Consider the following 19,305-nt stretch of genomic DNA (forward strand, 5'->3'; position numbering starts at 1 on the left):
ACTTGTATAAGGAGAAACTTCATTTTCCTTCCCTCTTTGTCTATTATAATTCTGCTGATCAATGGGGTGAATATTATAGATTGATTAAATGCTAAGACTAAGAGAAAAGAACTAATTAAATTGAAGCCAACCATCAAGGTGTTTGCTGGTGGTAGATGCATCCAGCAGTTAAATATGTCTAGTTATGGATATACGTAAGGGATTAAGTTTGAAGATCTGACTGCAAATTGGGAGGGGCCTGGCTTGTCTCCTTTGCACTCCTTTTTGGTCCTTAGCCCTTTCAGATTTTTTCTCATCCTGGATTTCATTTCCAAAATTATTTCTGGGTTTTCTCCTTTGCAATCCCCTTTGGTCCTTAGCTCTATCAGATATTTTCTCCTCCTGGATTTCATTTCCAATGAGCTATAGTTTGCAATTTTTTTAATTCCATGACATTCATCAGTTTGGATAATTTGTTTATAAAATTGTTTATGCCCGTTTAGTGCCTATCAATTTCTCATAAATTAATTCAGGTCAATGATAATCGACATAGGATTCATACATTTTTCCTGTGTAATTCTATAACATAGTCTATTTTGTTTTCTCTTAACAAGTAACCAGGAAATTTCCTCAATTTTCAAAGAGGAATTAAAAATGTGACCAAAAACACAACCGGCCATAGTCAATGGATGACCAGTACTGTGTTGATCCAGTCCTCATTCCTGGGTCCTCCATGAGAAGTTTCCAAGAATAAGCTCCTTCCAATTGGAGAAAAAGACGACAAACTCCAGGGAAATCAATACATTAGCATGTGTTTGTTGACATTGTATTTCTTTGGTAAAAAAAAAAAAAAAACTAATACAGGATACATTCATTATGGTACTATCAACTAAAAAATAAATAGTGCCAACAGATTCTAACAAACAATGGAGGGTATTCATGCCCTAAAAAAATAAAAAATAAAAGAACATTTATGAACACGTCAATGAACCTAATGCTGCATCTGAAGATCCACCATCAACTATGAAAACAAACTGATAGAAGATGGACATCACCTGACTTGGTTTTTTGGGCATGGCTGGCTTATCTCCCACTGGGTTCTGCAAATGGAGAAGGCTGGTCTCCACCAAAAGTGTAGTCCTTCGAATCCTCATTGAAGGATGGAGGTTCCATGGCTGGCCACATGAAAGAAGGTTTGGCCTTGGGGATAAGTGGTGGAGCTACCTCTCCTGTGAGAACCCGCAAAGCAGTCTTGGTTGATGGCCTCTGGTATGGATTCGGATGGCAGCAGGCCAATGCCAATATCAACACACATTCAGCTTCCTCCTTGTTGAAATCCCCATTCAAATGTAAATCTACCACATCAAGAATCCTATCTCTGCTGTAGTTCTCCCATGCCCAATCCACCAGGCTGGTGTACTTATTCTTTTTGCTTTGATCTCCGGGACTTCTGCCAGAGACAACTTCCAGTACAAGGACGCCAAATGCGTAGATATCGGTTTCAACAGTTGCCCTCCAAGTAAGGATGCTTTCTGGAGCCATATAGCCAGGTGTTCCTGCAACTGCTTTGGTGGAATGATGAGTTTGATCGCTGCAATGGATGGTCCGGGCCAGGCCAAAATCCCCCAACCGGGCATTGAACTCAGAATCCAGCATGATGTTGCTTGCTTTTATGTCCCGATGAAGCACCCTCTTCTCGCATCCATTATGAAGATAGTCCAGCGCCTGAGCAACCCCATTAATGATCCGATACCTCTTTCCCCAATTCAGGGTAATTTGATCGGTCTCAGGACCCGGATTTTGATTGCAAAATATGAACTTGTCGAGGCTCTTATTTGGCATGAACTCGTACACCAGAATCAGTTCATTTCTTTCGCTGCACCACCCCAATAATTTGACAAGATTCTTGTGATTGAGATTGCCGATTGTTGTGACTTCTGCTATAAAATCTTGCTTGCCTTCACGTGCATCCCTAGAAAATCTTTTCACCGCCGCTGCTTTATTTTCCAAAAATCCTTCGTACACCTTCCCAAATCCACCTTCTCCAAGCTTGTTCTTGAAGTTTTCTGTAGCAGCTTTGAGTTCTTCCAATCTAAACTTCCTTGGAGCCGTGGATGAGCCTTGAATACGTATCTCTACCTCCCTATCATCTTCGACCTCCTCCACCGGAACCTCACCTTTGCATTTCCATTTCCATTTCCAATACAAGAAAACAAACACGAAAAATAAAACTAGCACGGCAGGGACAATAATCCAAACCCATAGCAGGTTAGGATCTTCTTTATATAGATCCAACCCACTGAATTCCCATGACTTTACACAGTTTAGTTCGGTGTCGTTTCCAGTTGAAGCTGAGAACCCCACATAGACCTTCTCAGGTAGATGTGTTACGAGATCAATAGTCTCTGAAATTACAAGTGTGCTCGCGTTTTCTCCTACAAATACTTTCAAAAGTTCCCCATCGTACTCAACTTTCACCGTTATATCATCACCACTTACAAGCTTGATGCTCTGCAGGCTCTGTTGAGTGATTGAATATATGGAATTCACGTCCAGACCGACATGGTTATCATCCAAATCTTCTGGGTAACTCTTCCTGGTGTCGAATTCCACCGCCACAATCTTGGCTGTAGCCGATCCATTAGTCGACTCATTCACAATCCCAAGCCATTGTCCGTGGCTATTTTGCGGAAGATCAGAACGTTCAGTTAAGATAAAGGCCAAGCCTTCACCACCTTGTTTTGTCTTGTTGGAGATGTTGAGTACAAAGGTGGAATTAAAAGATGCCTTGTCTTTGCTTTTGCTCCCGAACCTGAATGGACTTTTGTACAAAGCCCGGCCATACAGATTTTTCAGCAGCGACTCATCAGTAGCGTCATCTGTAACTTGGATGGCGCCGAACCTTATTACTGAATCTTCCAAGATGAGATCTTTTTCATTGTCTTCATTGAAAGATGGGAAATTGAAAGTGAAGCACCTCGCTTGAGCAATGGCACCAAGCAAGAGAGTTGCTAGCAGCAGAGACTTAACCATCGCAGAAAAACTCATTTTCAGCACGCTCTCTCAGCTTGCAAAGATGGAAATGGGATGTAGAAATGAAGTACAGAAAAATGGGCTTTTGGGATATGTTGAAATGCTTTACAATCAGCCTATTTGAACAACTTTTCCTCCAAGTCGCAATCTGGGTGGAGGATGAAGGTGCAACAATTTTCAAACTGTTTGTTTTCCAGGAAATTATAGGTTGTGAAAATCAAATTAACGACTTGCATAAACGAGAAATTCAAGTATCTTCCACCTACTCTTAACGTGTTTTAGTTTATCCTGTCATCCGGTCCACGGTCTTCTACAGTGAAACTTCCGTGTTACTTACTGTTGCTGATGGACCTATCTCTCTTCATGATTTTGAACGGGGATTTGAAGAATTTTCCAAAATCTAGACATGATCGGCAATAATTTCTATTTCCGAGAAAAAGGCGCAAGAAAATGACAACACATATTTGGTATTAAAATAATCATCATCGATTTTTCCCTAAGTCCGTTATTTCTAGAAAACCATGGACTTTTTTTTTCCTTAATCTCAAACTAGAGTTATGCCATATTTACAATTAGACTTTTACAAATTCTCTTACAAGTTCTGATGGTGGTATTCCAAGTCTACATTCGTGACAAAGTCAAACTTTCTTAATTTTTGTTGATGATGAAACATTTTTATCTTTTCAATTAAATTGAAAAGTAATCCAAGATATCCACCACCACCATGAATGAGTTTTGAAAGTTTCCAAAGCTTTAAATCCTCCATAAAATTATTAACATTTATTCGTCAATTTTCTCATTTAGGGTATTTCATGTAATTTATATGTTTTTATTTTATTTTTCTTATTATCTATTTTCGTTATTTTGTAACATGGACTTTATCATACCAACAGTTCGATGGGCCCTCTTAGACTACGTAATACATTTTTCTTTTAGATTCTAGCATTGGAAGTAGATTGGGAATACTGGGGATTTATTTATTACACTTTTTTTTTTCTTTTTTTTACACTTATTTTCATCTTGTGGAAGGAAGTCACACATTGCCTCTAAGCTTTCCACAACTTTAAACAAGAGAACTCAGATTATATGAAGCCATCATCTTTGCAAGCTGGTTGCTGAGTTCCAACTCCTGCTGAAGTCTCATCAATTCAAGTTGAGTTGCAAGAACTGGGTCTTCCACTTCTGCTGGCTTTGATCCATTCTGACTACTTCCACTACCATTCTCTTCCTTGTAAAAGCCGGGTCCCGCCTCTGCTGCTGCATTCCCTGAGACACCATCAGCCTGATATGAAATCGGCACCATCTCTGGTGTGGCACAAGAAGTGTGTAGCTGAAATTTGCATGGACCACAGCTATAAGTCCATAACTTGTTGTCCACTAGTTTGTGACAAGTATCACAAGCATTGGGCGGCGATGACACCTTGGCCTGTGGGCCGAGGCCATAAGTGAGGCTGAGTTCATGGGGATGAGCCCAGTGGCTGATAATTGCCGGCAAGAGAGCACATCGGATGTGGAGATCAAACTCACAGAGCGAGCAACAATAGGAAAAGGAACTTCCCGGGGCGCCACAGGCATTGCAGACGAAGGAGCCAGCAGAGTAAGTGGGGTATGGCACAAGGGTGAGATGGTGCAGTTCATGCGATGGGTGCTCCATCGCCCGGTTCGCATTCCCACATTCCAGATGGAGGAAGAAGTCGCACTTCCAGCAGGCGTATGCAGAGTCCGAGCAGAGTGTCCGGCAGCCTGAGCAGTGGATTCCATTTCCCGCCTGCAATTCAAAAATTGCCAAGTTGTGCTCATGGTTGAAATGCTTATACTCCATTCTCTCTTTCTCTGAACCCCTCCTTGCAGTGATCCAGAGCTGAAGTATTTGTAGCCATTTTTTCATATGAGCTAAGTCAAAGTTCATTGATCAATGGGAAAGGGGAAAAACTAAATAAAAGTCAAGTTGTAGATGTTTACAGGCGTTAGGTAAGGATGATATGTTGATTGATAACTTGACTTTGGGGAAAAATAGAATAATAGAGTGAAAAATTTGGCTGGACATTCTCCATTTAGGTGGGCTGGAACCTTCAATTGCAGTAAAAAAAAATGAATCCGTTGACTTGCAGAAAGCTTTAGGAAACTGCAGCTCCCATGGATATTGACTTTTGGATGCCCCTTTCTTAGGCTTTAATTCTTTCAACTCTTCAATGACCAGGTCCAAATTTTACAGTTATTCTTGAGGATGGAAGTTGGGCGAGTCCAACCCGGATTTGAGTTGGCATGGATAGTGAACCAGAAATATTTGAATTGATTCATTATGTCATTATTCATTTATTATTATTTTATATATATATATATATATAAAGAATAGAAATCCGTTCACTCAGTTTCAGATCCAACTTCAACCTTGGAATGCAACTAACCCCCTTGGAATGCAGCTGGTCCCCATTGGTTTTAAAATTCCTCAAATACCTCCCTTATTTTGAATTAGAGGGAAAGTAATCCGTTCACTCAGTTTCAGATCCAACTTCAACCTTGGAATGCAACTAACCCCCTTGGAATACAGCTGGTCCCCATTGGTTTCAAAATTCCTCAAATACCTTCCTTATTTTGAATTAGAGGGAAAGTGAGTAAAAATATTAAATGAAAAAGATACGGGAGATATTTGATGAAATCTGAAACCAATTGAGTTAAGCATATTTAGCCGAAACCTTGAGAAGGTCGATGGAACTAACCCAATTTTAAAATGGTTAAAAATTTTGTGGTGACACTACTTGTTTGAGCCCTGTTTCAACCGTTGAAAATTCAAAAAAGCTGAGATAAATGATGTAAATAATTTGCCCAAAGTAAAACAGGAAAAAGGGAAAAACGGTTGGCTACTTCAGGTTGGCAATTGCATTGTCTTTTGAAATGGAAGAGCATAGGCAGAAAATGATGGGAATTAAAAGATAAAATGGAGTCGTGGAGGAATAGTGAACATAGACATATCGATGTGTTTGCTTTGGCATCTTCCTCGAGGCAGCTTCTTGGTGGTTTTTTCTGAGAATATCGTGAATGGCAACAAGATCATAACACTGGAAGAAAAATTAATTCTTTGATGAAAACAACCTAAATGAAAGCAACCTTTCCTTCTAAGTGTGAAATCAAGACTTTGTTGCAGAAAGTGTTAAAACACCTACCTAGTTTACATCTAAGCTTCCATCATCCCTGTTATTTTAAAGTTTAGTTCAATAGTTTTAGATCAAATTCTCTATAGTTCCTCCATCCTAGCCTGAAGAGAGTGAAAGAGAGAGATGGGGAAGCTCAGCAACGAGGCCGAAAAGCCTAATTTCAGCCATTTCAGCCATGACCACCCACTGGAACTCACTGCCTTTTGTGAAGCAGACCACTCAATGTGTTCAGGGTGCAAGATTGAGATAGTCCCTGGAAGGAACTACTATACTTGCAGAGCCTGTAACTACTCTCTCCACCATGCCTGCTACAACATGCCAAGATCACTCCAACACCCTGCTGACCCTAACCATGACTTGGACCTCCTCCTCTTGCCTTCCTTCCAATGTAAAGCTTGTGGCTTCCATGGCTCGGGCTTCTCCTACAGTTGCAGCATCTGCCATGTTCACTATCATACCTTATGTACACAACTCCCACCTACAAAAGTGAATAGTATGCATCCTCACACACTAGAACTCGAGTTCTCCCCGCCATATGGCAACCCCAAAGTCTTTCGCTGTGACATATGTGGAAGCCCTGGTTCTGATCATTGGCTTTATCGTTGCAGCGGGTGTGAGTTTGACGTGCACCTCAGTTGTGCAGGCACCGCTGCTCCAAAGCAACCGCCTCAGCCCCAGAACCAGAGTCCCTCAGTCTCAGCCTCCCAAGCTCCAATACCATCAGCATACAACAATGTTAAGGCCATTGCCCCACAAACTAACCAGTGTGCCACTTATGGAAATCAAAATCAGATTATGCAGCCGAATGGAAGTTATATGAACCAGCACCAAGTTCAGAATCCAATGAACAACAGTTACATGATGAGTTCTGCAACCAGCGGCACACCAATCGGCCCAAGTGGAACATATGCTAATCCTAGTAATGTCATGCAGCCTGGTGGGGCATATGTTAACCAAACTGGAAACTATGGATTTAACCAAGGAGGATATGTTCAGCCAGGAGGAATGGGAATGGGAATGGGAATGGTCCCACTACGTAACCAAGGTATGGGGTATCCTACTCAGCCAGGTCTTGGGGTCGGTGGTGCTCAAGGTGCTCTTGGGGCTGGAATGGCTGGGCTTGTAGTAGCTGGAGTTGTTACAGGAATGGGGGAGGCGGTAGGACAAGGGATTGTCCATGGTGTTGCGGGGGGATTTGGCAACGATGGGCCAGGTTATTAAGATCCCAATGCCTGTAACTGAAGTTCTATATGTATCTCACTGCCTCATGTATGGTTTGATTAATGTCCCCGGACCGAAGTAGGAAGACTAGCACTTATCTAAATCCAGTGTGAATAATTTCAACTTGTGTACTTTTTATTTGTTTTTATGAGAAAAAGTGAAGTGGGTTTTTTCCCAGAAGTATGCATAGCCTCTTGCACTGCCATCTTTCAACAATGTTTGAGTTACATTAAAGGGATCTACCAGCCATTTTGTTAAATTATTTGCAGTTATTATTCTGTTCATGGAAAGTCTGGTAAATGCAGATATTTTTTACTGCCCTCATGTGATTAGTGACTAGGCAATCAAACATAAGATCAACACAGCCTCACAATGGGCTCATGAGCCTAAATCAGAGATGAAAAGCTAATTGATTCAATTAATCGACATTTTCTGCGATGGACTGCTACAAAGTGTCGGTAAAAACCTGAATATATTTTTATGTTTCCATGGAATAAGAGATGTGCGCAAGCTTTTGAGGACAGAGGGCTGAGATTGTTTCTGAACTCGAAGGAAAACAAAGACTTTGATCTCAGTTTTGGTATTTTCCTTTTTCTTCGATGAAAGATTAATGGAGAAAAGATACAGAAACAAGAATTACTTAATTATCTATTCTCAATTAGATCAATGTTGCTATTAAGGGGATACAAACAAACCGCTAATTTACAACAAAATCACAAATAGTATAATAATAAACTTGCATTAGCTTCTGTCTTTTGCATTGTCTAGCTATTCCCCAAGAGCCTTTTCTTGGGCACATAAAGGATAGTTTGGAAACGCGTATGCCATATCTATAATCAATAACAGTCCTAAAACCAATATATAATCCATGGATTCATCAGCTGTTTGATGTAGATGTTTTTTTGGAAATAGACTATCTATTAAGCAAACAAGTCTGAAATTATCCTGATCCATGCATGAGAAGACTTTATATATCAGATACCAACTGTTGGCTTAGATTTCAAGCTTAATTAGCTTAGACAGCATATTTGTCTCTCTTGAACTTCAAATTAGCGCTGATCTCTGATTGAACCAGCGATACCAAGGCCAAATTAGTTTATACAAATGTATAAATCACAAACAAGAACCCGACGCCTATATTTAACATCAATGCTTAGTCATCCTTCCTTTTACAATCATAGATAGTTACAAAGCACAATGCCTCTTGAATGAAATTAACAAAGGAGAAGCCGGTTTATCACTTTGGGAAGCTGAGTGATCGAGCAGTGTGAACACAGTTGATGGGGATGGAAAATGACATTCCATAAACAAAAATTTTTAGGAAAGCGAATCAAGGACAAAGGAAATTCCTTTTCCATCCTAGCTATATGATTCTTATATATGTTCTTATATATTGCAAAAAGGCAAAGCTATGAGTGTTAATATTGATTGAGAAGAGAAAAGTTAGTAGAGTCTAGGAGAGATGAGGATGAACTTCGATCCCATCATTCACCATTTCAGCCATGAACATCCTTTGAAACGGATGAATTTGCAGGACCAAACTACCAAAACAGTGACTTGTTCAGGGTGTGAATTTGAAGCCTCAGGGTGGGTCTATGGTTGCAATACCTGCAACTACTTCCTTCACAAGCCTTGCTCCAAGATGCCCGAGATACTGAACCATCCCTTTGATCCAGACCACACCCTTCTTCTATTTCCAAACCCAGTTTACCCAGGAGGCGCCTTCATATGTGATGCTTGTAGGGAAATTGGCACTGGCTTTAGCTACCACTGCACAGAGTGTCAGATTGATCTACACAATCTTTGTGCTTTTTTGCCTACATCAGTCAATCACAGCTCTCATCACCATACTCTCGACCTGTGGTCGGGCTCTCCTTACAAAAACGAGGAATTCTTGTGTGATATTTGCCAAGATCCTGGTTCAAAGCAGTGGCTCTACAGGTGTAACTCCTGTCAATTTGACGCCCACATGAGCTGTGCCTTGGTTGATATCCAGTTCCAACACACCTCCAAGGTCCAAAAAAGGGAACGACAGCAACTGGGTAAGCCTTAAAACACACCTACCAAGTCCTCGGAACCCATCCATAGGTTTGCGAGTTGGTCTCAAAGTGGGATGCGGAGCCCATGGATCCAAACTCAATACTCAATTCCCAGGACTAGAGATGGTGTGATGGGAAGGTATCATTATGGGAGAGATCCAATTCCTCGGTTCACTCATACTAACAGGGATGGAGTGATGGGGCATGTTGTTAAAGGAATGGTAGATGGTATGGCCCAACAAGCAAGAATGGCTGTGTTGCAAGGTTTCTTGGGAGGTTTCTGACTCAACTGATCGGGAAATTGGCTATGCAGCTATGCTATTCTCATTGGGCATTCTCATTTTACTTCTCATTTTACTTTCCTTATGCTTTCTCATATGTTTCACTACATGCGATTTCCCTTGTATGAAGGCTCTTGTCATCTTCATCATCATCACCACTGTCTTTGTAATTAATCAACATCACTGCTGTTAATTTTATTTTTATTTTTGGTTTTCTCAAAAATCTGAGAGAGCTTTACAGTTCTGCAAGGTGGGAAGCAAACAATGAGTCCCACCATATATCAACATCCTCCAGATACACTAGATCCACTAAAAAAAACTCAAGACACCACGTTGGAGCCCATATATTCAACAAGACACCCTGGCCTCCAAATATGCATAAGGTCGAATCAATTAGGTAATGATTGTGCTTTTCCTCATTAACATGCCCAAGCTCATTCTCTTATGTTTCTGCCATGCACCAGCTTGGCTGTAACTGTAACCTCACCTTCCCAAGACAGCAATATTTCTAATTGCTTTTTCCCTTCTTCTGGTTGGTAGCTTCAACCTCATACCAATAAGAAAAGAGGGTCATTTTATAGAAGGAGAAATGATATCAAGATGAGTAAAACCTCTCCAAATTAGCTTTCTTTTGAGGCCTTCACTCCTCACCCATGATGTACTATACCACACTGGCCAAGACTTACTGTAAAGCAGGAGAAATCTTCTCTCATGAATCAAAATAAAATAAAATAAGAAGAAGAAAAAAATCAATATCCAATCAAGAAATAGTGGCTTTAAGGTAGAATAAATCCAGAGACCCCATCAAAGAGTACTGGGGAATTAACAAGCTCTCACTACCAGGCCCTTGGGACTTCATATGTGACTAGGCCTTAGAAGATTCTTTTGAAGCTTGAGACCCCATCAGGCATTACGCCGGGGTTTCAGGTGTCATGACAGTTTTCCACTTGTGGGTCAAGGAGGTGAGAGAATGTGCCACAATCACTTCCAAAGATTATAATTATGATTTTATCATTCTTCAGCTACATCTTATGGAAGGAGAACACAAGAGTCCAACTGCGTCACTGTTATCCAACCGCGTCACTGTTATTCACCTCACCATTAATATCTTTTGTATTGTTATACCAACCATCAACAGTTCCAATGCCTAAAACTTACCCTTGCTGGTTTAGGACAATAATGCCAAGCCAAAAATTCTCACCATAGCCACCGCTTCATTTCTTGTTAGCTTAACCCCACTGATGTTGACTCCCCACAACCAGCCATCCATGTTTGGGCTATTTTCTCCAGCGCATGAACCACTTCATATGAATTGGTAGGAAGCCCAGCTCTTTCAGTTTAAAAAATATTCAAGCCTCAGAAGGAATCCAGTAAATTACTCACATCCTTCCAACTCTTCTACTGACATTGAAGTAACAGGAAATGGAAATAATTGTTTTATCCTGGTTGGAAATGTTAATTTAACATTCATTTTCTCACCCAACAAGTCATCTTTAAAGAATCTTGAACTAGTCAAAGCTATGGAAAATGAGGTACCCAGAAATATTGGTTCATTCTTAGAAGAAATATATATAGGGGTTTTACCAAGCAGGTTTAGGCATTGGGAAGGAGGTACAAACATTAGTACAGAATGGTTGTATCTCCTTTTGATGTTAGGTTTCGAATCCCAATACTCTTGGAGACTTTCAGCTGCTCTACTGGTTAACATATCCAATGTAGATACTCGGATTCTGGCATAAAAATGGTGAGAAACAAAACATAGATAGATAGATGGAGAGAGAGAGAGAGAGAGAGAATTGCACCCTTGTTAGTTATTTATTATTATCACAACTCCTGCCTAATGAATGTCATATCCCATGTCCCTGAACAAAATGTGCAGACCTGTTCTAAAGTTGCGTCTACCAAGGTTAATGTAAGACAATAATGGTGGATGGTATTAAAGTTAATTTCTAATTGAAAAATTGCTGAGTTTGGTCACCTAGAATTCCCATTGCCTGTCATGATCATGATCATGATCATATATGTAAAAAATCATTTTAATATACATTTTATTGAAATTAAATAAATGTAAATATATAAGAATAAGGATAGGAAATAAAAGTGACTCAATACACCATATGAAAAATGATAAAATCAAAATTAATTATGATAAAAATGACTTTTAATTTTCACGAAAATGAATCTTTTAGACATAGTTTCAACATTTCAAACATGCCCTCAATCAACATTATATTTAGAATTCTATACAACTATCATTCTACCTAGCTTCCAACTATATTTCCATGGACCCATTTTTGTTATCTTTAATTAACCCTTAATTTCTTTTTGTTTTCTTTTTTATCTTTTTCATATTTTATTTTGTGATATGAGTGACGATCAAAGTAATATAGAGGAAACTAAATGGAAACTACAACCAACCTTTTGAGAGGATTCAATTCCAGACTGCTTTTATTTGGTATATAATCCTCATACTAAGTAGATGAAAGAATAAAAATAAAGAAACAATACTTAGACGCTTAAAAAATTGCAAAAGATCATGTTGAAAAAATAAAAGAATAAATGATGTAATTCAACATCCACACGTTGGAACATCATTTGATTCAATAACATATTCCAAGTTGTCAAAATTCAACATGAACTTTCCAGATTCTCATCAACAAATTAAGATAAACATGATCATTCAATTTATACAAATCAAAATTAACAGCTTGATGGATCGATCATCCATTCAACAAATCTTGATCTTTTCCTTGTAGTTTTTAAATCAAAATTCAGTTTGCAGCGCATGTGAGTGCAGTGCATGAGTCAAGAGAGAGATGGGAGTTTTGCAGTGGCTCCCCACAAAATATAAGAAAAGATATAGAAGTACATATATTCCTGGCCCAAAATATCCATTAAACTGAAAAAGAAAATGAAAAATCTGAGCTGCTTCTTTACTATTAGACCCATCACTCATAAAATAAGGCCACAGTGAGAATGTGAGGGCACTTGATAAAGGGGACTTGTTCTTCAACACTTGGGAAAATCCCAAACAAAATGATAGTAGTTGCACTAGCTTGATTCTCCTTCACTCAATCCCTCCCCACATGAAATATTGCCTTCATTACTTGTTATCATCAGCAGCAACTGCAACCGCACTGCTTGGTTGACCTAGCAAGCTGCTCAAGGATCGAGCTTTCACCATCCCGATCTTCACCCTCTTCTTTGCACCACCCGTGAATGGCTTCTCATCATCAGCTACGTCTGCTCTATCTTCCTGTAGAGGATGCTCCTGCTCCTGGTTTTTCTGGGGTAATTGTGATAAAGGGTTGAATAATTCCTGGGTCTGATTCCTGGCGATGGCGCGGCTTCGGACACTGCTCATGCTTCTCAGCCTTCCCTTGCCCAGGTGATGCTCGCACAGAGAGTAGCCCACAAGGGTTTGTTGGCAGCATCTCCATCCTCGGCCATTAACACGACTGCACCTGGATCCCTCCATGAGTGCACCACCTCTAGACCTCTTCTTTGCACTGGAGGCGGCGGCGGTCGTGGTGGTGGTGGAGCTATCAAATCCTTGTTTGGTTTCTCTTTCTGATCCATGCTCCTCATCATCGTTTTCCTGAACACACTTCTTGTTCATCTTGGTCTTCATCTTGGTCTTCATCTTCTTCTCTTTCTCCATTATCGTTTCTTGGTTCATCGGCACTACTCCTCCTCCCCTTTCAAAGCTCCCTCTTCTCTTCTTCAATGGAAACGCTTTCTCTCCCTCACACCACCTTCCAACTGCCCAAGTGCAACCATAGCAACAACATCAACAACAACATTCAGCACTAGCTAATCTTGTGGTCATTCTTGGTCTTTTTTACCACAATACGATACTGAAATCTTTACCTTGATCAGAAGAACTTGAAAATGGCACAACCCCAGAACCAGTTTCTGCACCAAAGATGCTTCCCTTCCTAAAAATGAGCAAGACCCAGAAGATCCACAACCACATACACAAAATTTACAGTCCGGAAAAGAAAAAAATATGAGTGCAAAACACAAGATGATGTATTATAGCTGGGGACCAGCATCGCATGCTAATGTGCACCGCATGGGCATTTTATTTAGGCAACACGGAGAAAAGAAAAGGAGAGAAAAAATAAAAATAAAAAGACTAAGATTAGATAGATGTGAAGGTATGGTGGCAAGCCAAAGCTGATATAAAAACACCTCAACAGTATTTCCCACTTACAGTTTTTTCCCCTTTTTTTTCCTTATATTTTTTAGATGGAAATCAAATTATATATGGGTCTCACTCTTTTCACCTTTTTACTACGAGATTTGATGAAAGATGAGAACATGGGTAACTTTTCTGTCATTCTTACCTGGTATCATTACTCTTCTCTCCATCTCTCAAACCCTCATCTTCAACCTCTTCATCCCCTCCCAACTCCTGCAAAAACGACAACAAACAAATCATGGTTGCAGCTATAATCAAACCCAGACACAGTGCAGTTCTACAAACAAAAACAAAGGAAAGAAAAAATAAAAACAAAGAGAAAAAGAAAGAAAAAGGGGTTATTCCACCAACCAAACACTCTTTCTTCTCCATTTCCGGCCAATCCCACCCGTCGGCTCCGGCTCCCATAGGCGAGACACGTTGATTCGCTTGATCCGGCGGCGGTGGGCGGAAGTGGTCGGTCTGGAGTTGCTGTGGAGACAGATTTTCATGTGGGTGAGAGGCCATGTGGTGGTTGTGGTGTTGCACCGGCGGAGAGGGGTTGGGAGGGAGATCTGAAGGCGGTGCCGGCGGGGGAGGAGGGAGAAGAAACGGTACCTGGCGTCGCCTGATCCTCATAGCTGCTAGATAAGATGGTGGTTTCTCAGAGATTTGATCTTTCACAGCTCAGATTTAGAGAGAGAAGAATGCACCCAAAACCCAAAACATACTGCAAACCCAAGAAAATTTTCTCTTTAATAACTCTCTTCTCTCTCTTCTTTCTCTCTCTAGCTTTTATTTGTTGCACCACACACAGAGCATAGAGGAATAGCGAGAATAGTAGGAGGGGCGCACGTGTGGAGACATGGCAAGTGTCTATGGTGACCGGCCACCGGATGAAAAGGTGGCTGTAACGGAGCGGTTGGCACGTACGGTGGATATCTGACAGCCAAAACGACGACGTTTGAATGAGATTTTGAAAATTTTGGACCCACTTCAATGGCTTGCCATATAAAAGACTCACTGGATTAAAAATTTTAATAATAAATCCATGTATTAATTTTTACATTGAAAAGATTGGAAAAGTGTTTGACCTCTACGACATCTTTTAAGGATTGGGTCTAAATGAAAGAATAAAAAATAAAAATAAAACTTTTCAAATTTTATTTTTATTTATTTATTGTAGAAACTAGTAAGAATAACTAAATATAGAAAAAATTATTAGAAAACTTTCATATCTTCAAAAGTTTTAATTTTTTCCCAAAAGGGAAAACTCATGAAGAAAACTATTGAATTTAAACTTTTTTTTCTCTTTTTATTTCCTTTTTTAATATGTTCTCTTAAATTTTAAATAATAAAATAATAATTCTCTTATTAATTTCTTTTTAATTTTTATTCTCTAATCCAAGTTAAAAAAAAAAAGCTTCAAGAAAAATACTTTAAAAAATAAAGGAAAATGAAGAAAATTAATAAAAATAAATTAAATTCTCATAATTTTTGCATGCTTCCTTAAATTTATTTTTATATAAAGAATAAATAAGTTTATAATATTTAAATAATTTTTAATATATTTTATTTTTCTTATTATTTTTACATGAATTAAATAAAGATTTTTTTCTTTTTTGCCATTTTCTAGTAGAAGGAAGCATTAAGTCTATTAAGAGGGGAGAGTAGGGAACCGGGGGAGGAGGTGAAAGGTAAAGACAGAGAAAGGAAGACAAGGGTACGGAGAGGGGAAGACAGGGTGGAGGGGGAGAATACAAAATGGTGGGAGGTGGGTAGTTTTATCGTTTATACTTTTTAGAAAAAGTGTGGGTCCCACTCTTAACAACGACCCAGATGCTCCACCTCTCCTCCTCTATTTCACTTCTTTCAGTCTTTCACCTTATACCACATTCTAATTCATACCCACCCCCACTCTCACTCTTCTCTCACGCGCCCATCATCGCCATCATCCCTCCTGTTATATTTTAAGAATGCGTTCCACGACTGTGGGAAGTATTTTAGCATTTCTCACTCTTGAAAATATTTATTTTTTAAATATTAAAAATAAACACATTCTAACATCATTTTATTGATATTGGATACTCATATTTAAATTTGTTTTTTAGGAATAAATAAATAAATAAAATAAAAGGTTGTGGGTTCTGCAACCGACCCAAACATTTTGGGCCCTAGCCTACATACACGAGTAGACCATACTTGGTTAAAGGTCCATATCTAGGATTTGTAGGGCAGGCAAGAGATTCGGACCTTGCCCACAAGGTTAGAGCCAAGCTTTGTGTTTTTTTCTTCTTGACTTAGGAGGGGAAGGTTAAAATCATGTGACACTTAACTATTTTCCAACAAATTGATTATTAAAGATACCTAAACGGGACAAATAATCAAAAGTACGACCATGTGCTTGGAAAAAATTATGAGAGCTCAAATGGCATTTTATTTCAAGCCCATATGTTAAGAAAAGAAGAGGGGTGTGTATAGTCAACATACAAAATAGAAGTAAAAGGTCAAGTAAGAGGGTCTTTGTGATGAGGTTTAGTTTGAGTTTACAATTTTATCTCATAAAATAAAGAAGCATGCATGGAACCCAAGCTTTAAAACTCTCAAAATTTGGCTCCTCAAATGGATAAATACCCATATGGAAGTGTATTTCCTAAGCTAAGCATAGATACCCATGGAGCACAAATACATAAGATTTGTCTAACAAGAATACGAGATATATCCGATGGCATGGCATTCCATGATAATTTAAAGAAATTAATTAGTGTGCTGATGGAGGCAGAAGATTAGAAGAGCAAAGCAAGCGTAAAGAAGAGGGGAAATGAGCTAGTTTTATGGGGATCTCGGATGTGCATGTCGTACTCTTAAGGGCCCACACTGATGGAATACTGGAATTGATGGGGAATCTTAGGCCCTGACCTTATTTATAAATAAAAATATATGTGTGTGTGTAGACGCATTAGTTTATGGGGTATTATCTGAACATTCGGAGCCTCTCCGTATAGCTTTGGGACCAACACTTTGATGGGCCAATGCATACCACAAAATCAATATTACTGGATCATGAAGTGATGTTGCCTCATGCCTAATGCCTAATGCCTAATGCCCGATGCCCACCCCATTGTTTTAATTTGATTTTCTAGCTTCCCAAGCAGCCCTTTGAATAATAATAATATTCGAACGGTTGGACCCAGTCTTTAGCCATCAAACCCTGCCGGCCGTCTGCAGATATATGTGGCAATGCTCATGAGAAGACCAAAAGCAATTGACACTATGGGGCTAGGTATCACCTGAAATGATAAAAAGAGAATATTGTTGATCAATCTCCCACTGAAATATATTGTTTATCTACTAAAAGCGTAATACTCTCCTGATTGATTCAAAATTCATATATTAATTTATGGCATCATTGTATGATGCAGCTGGTATGGCATGCTGTGTGTGTACTTTTTTATTTTGTGGGGGATGGGGGGTGGTGGGTTTCACCTTTAAGGTTTGGGTGAGTGTGTGTGGGTCCAGAAGGGGAGTAGTGAGTTTGATGTAGATCATAGATCTACTACTCTTTCGGCACCAGAACCAGATCTGATGAGTCTACTATACTGTGGTGAAGTACTTGTAAAGTGGAGTTGAGAAGGAAGTTGGATTTGATAGGAGAAGAAAACCGCACCATCAAAAGCAGAAGCAGAGCCCTAGCCGTGTGTTGCCCCGCCAAGCCTAGGCTCAAGGTTTTCTCAGAAAAGCTAGCGCCATAAAATCATGACTTAGTTTGATGAAGTCATGCCTATTAATTTACAATGTGATCTTGATCTTCTACAGATGTTAAATGTATTGTTTTATATTCCCAATTGCAAGTTGCTTTCAATCTATCAGCAACAACACCCTGCAATGGAGGGAAAAGTGCATGGATTTAAGCCTCTCCTTTGCCATTATTATCGCAACTGCACCTCCATTGTCGTATGCCATAACTGCACCATCTCTTGCATTTCTTATTATTCATCAAATTCCTGTACTCCTCCCTTTTTCCTCCCTCTTTATCATCATACCATAAGCATCTCTTGTTAATTTTCTCCCTCTTTCCCATCTTCATATTCATTATTCTGATTTCCCGTCCTGAAACATCTGGGTGTAAATATGGCTTTCAAATTAAGTTCTGAATTGTTGAATAATGCCAAAGGAAATGACGATGCCATGTGCAAAAGGAAAAAGACTCATAGAACAGCGAAGGCAAAGAGAGCTTTTGCACATTTTCGTCTATCCTTTTTATCATCTTATCCCCATGCATCTCTTAATTCATCGGTTGCCCTCTCTTTTTCGGACAGAAACAGATGTTGATGATTTCATGGGAACAGGGATCTGCAATGGCGGAACTAGCAGACCAATATCAGGTTGTGCACCAGAATAGTATTGGCTTGGGGTTGAGGAGAACAAGAAGAAGATGAAGAAAATGTACAACCACATAAAATTGAGATTGGCTTGGCTTGGACCCCATGAAAGAAAAGGGAAAACGAGTAGAGAATTAATGGGGGTATAGATGCACCACATAACAAAGTGAATGGAGGGTGCACATTTAGCAAAGGGGTGTTGCAGCTGGGGACCAGCTTCACGTGCTAACATGCATGTAGTCAAATAGAGAAATAGAGAGAGAAAGAGAGAGAGAGAGAGAGAGAGAGAGAGAGAGAAAGAGAGAGGGGAGATTGGACTGTTCCAGTGGAGGGAGTGGCAACTGGCAACAGATACAGCTAGATTAACAGTAGTTCCACTTCAGTTTTGTGGGTAAATTAAGGTATCCACACTCTTCCCAGTTTTCACCTTTTTTTTACCCTTACATTTTCACGGAAAAGATTCCCCCTTTTCTCTTTTGTTCTCTTTCCTTTTCCTCATACCTCGTATTCTTAATCTTCTCTCTCCACTCTCCACTCCTCCCCAGTCCCCCACCATAAACTCAACCCCATTTCTACAAAACCCTCAGTGCGTAGTATGCATACCCTAACTGCTGCTCCTCACACCCTTTTCTTCCCCATATTATCTTCCTTCAATTTACTTAAAACCCCTAATACGACTTTTACTTGTATGTATACATCATCTTCTACAGAAATTTTCACGTGGGTGTTTGTAATTTTTGGTTGTCGCACCATGGAAGCAGGGGATATATAGGCAGGAAGGCATGGGAAGGAGAGTTTGGAAAAGTCAAAGACGTGCATGTCAAGTGGTGGATGGCTACCAAATTGTAATAGGACGATGGTAGGGGACTAGGTTTCCAGGGTGATGTTGAATTTCTGGCATCTTTAATATAATGTTGGACAAATAAATTTGTTATTTAGAATTAATAAAAATAAACATGTCAAGATAATTTTAAAAATATTAAACCTTAATATTTCAAGTAAAAATTAAATGATAAATTTAAATTTATCAAA

At 39.5% G+C, this 19,305-nt stretch overlaps 5 protein-coding genes across 6 annotated transcripts; 2 read left to right on the plus strand and 3 right to left on the minus strand.

Annotated features, from left to right (window-relative positions):
* Window positions 1-765: 765 nt before the first annotated feature.
* On the minus strand, window positions 766-3,137 carry LOC117920123 (probable L-type lectin-domain containing receptor kinase S.5). The gene has a single exon (XM_034837482.1). It carries the CDS (start codon window positions 3,025-3,027, stop codon window positions 1,063-1,065), a length of 1,965 nt encoding a protein of 654 aa, XP_034693373.1. The 5' UTR covers window positions 3,028-3,137; the 3' UTR covers window positions 766-1,062.
* Window positions 3,138-3,964: 827 nt separating this feature from the next.
* LOC117921079 lies at window positions 3,965-4,846 on the minus strand. The gene has a single exon (XM_034838866.1). The coding sequence runs from the start codon at window positions 4,832-4,834 to the stop codon at window positions 4,076-4,078; it is 759 nt and encodes a 252-aa protein (XP_034694757.1). The 5' UTR covers window positions 4,835-4,846; the 3' UTR covers window positions 3,965-4,075.
* A 1,416-nt stretch (window positions 4,847-6,262) lies between these two features.
* Window positions 6,263-7,604, plus strand: LOC117921008. The gene has a single exon (XM_034838743.1). The coding sequence runs from the start codon at window positions 6,291-6,293 to the stop codon at window positions 7,386-7,388; it is 1,098 nt and encodes a 365-aa protein (XP_034694634.1). The 5' UTR covers window positions 6,263-6,290; the 3' UTR covers window positions 7,389-7,604.
* A 1,218-nt stretch (window positions 7,605-8,822) lies between these two features.
* Window positions 8,823-9,698, plus strand: LOC117921168 (diacylglycerol kinase theta-like). Its single transcript, XM_034838978.1, has one exon. The coding sequence runs from the start codon at window positions 8,851-8,853 to the stop codon at window positions 9,439-9,441; it is 591 nt and encodes a 196-aa protein (XP_034694869.1). The 5' UTR covers window positions 8,823-8,850; the 3' UTR covers window positions 9,442-9,698.
* Window positions 9,699-12,408: 2,710 nt separating this feature from the next.
* LOC117919848 lies at window positions 12,409-14,690 on the minus strand. Of its 2 annotated transcripts, none has more exons than XM_034837125.1 (4): window positions 14,264-14,690; window positions 14,058-14,125; window positions 13,579-13,646; window positions 12,409-13,470 (listed from the first exon to the last, which is right to left on the minus strand). In XM_034837125.1, the coding sequence occupies exons 1-4, from the start codon at window positions 14,528-14,530 to the stop codon at window positions 12,812-12,814; spliced, it is 1,062 nt and encodes a 353-aa protein (XP_034693016.1). In that variant the 5' UTR covers window positions 14,531-14,690; the 3' UTR covers window positions 12,409-12,811. The 2 variants fall into 2 exon arrangements, with proteins under 2 accessions (XP_034693016.1, XP_034693017.1); XM_034837126.1 differs by having other exon boundaries at window positions 14,510-14,689.
* Window positions 14,691-19,305: the final 4,615 nt, after the last annotated feature.

This window comes from Vitis riparia, chromosome 8 (assembly GCF_004353265.1).
Source record: "Vitis riparia cultivar Riparia Gloire de Montpellier isolate 1030 chromosome 8, EGFV_Vit.rip_1.0, whole genome shotgun sequence".
In the NCBI taxonomy this organism is placed as follows: Eukaryota; Viridiplantae; Streptophyta; class Magnoliopsida; order Vitales; family Vitaceae; genus Vitis; species Vitis riparia.

Bases quoted from the DNA above. Each gene is read 5' to 3' on its own strand.
- LOC117920123 (XM_034837482.1), bottom strand. From the start codon at position 3,027: ATGAGTTTTTCTGCGATGGTTAAGTCTCTGCTGCTAGCAACTCTCTTG.
- LOC117921079 (XM_034838866.1), bottom strand. From the start codon at position 4,834: ATGGAGTATAAGCATTTCAACCATGAGCACAACTTGGCAATTTTTGAA.
- LOC117921008 (XM_034838743.1), top strand. From the start codon at position 6,291: ATGGGGAAGCTCAGCAACGAGGCCGAAAAGCCTAATTTCAGCCATTTC.
- LOC117921168 (XM_034838978.1), top strand. From the start codon at position 8,851: ATGAGGATGAACTTCGATCCCATCATTCACCATTTCAGCCATGAACAT.
- LOC117919848 (XM_034837125.1), bottom strand. From the start codon at position 14,530: ATGAGGATCAGGCGACGCCAGGTACCGTTTCTTCTCCCTCCTCCCCCG. The intron at 14,126-14,263 runs GTTGGTGGAATA...TCGTTTTTGCAG, and splicing joins TGGAGAAGAAAGAGTGTTTG to GAGTTGGGAGGGGATGAAGA. The intron at 13,647-14,057 runs GTAAGAATGACA...GCTCATTTTTAG, and splicing joins GAGAAGAGTAATGATACCAG to GAAGGGAAGCATCTTTGGTG.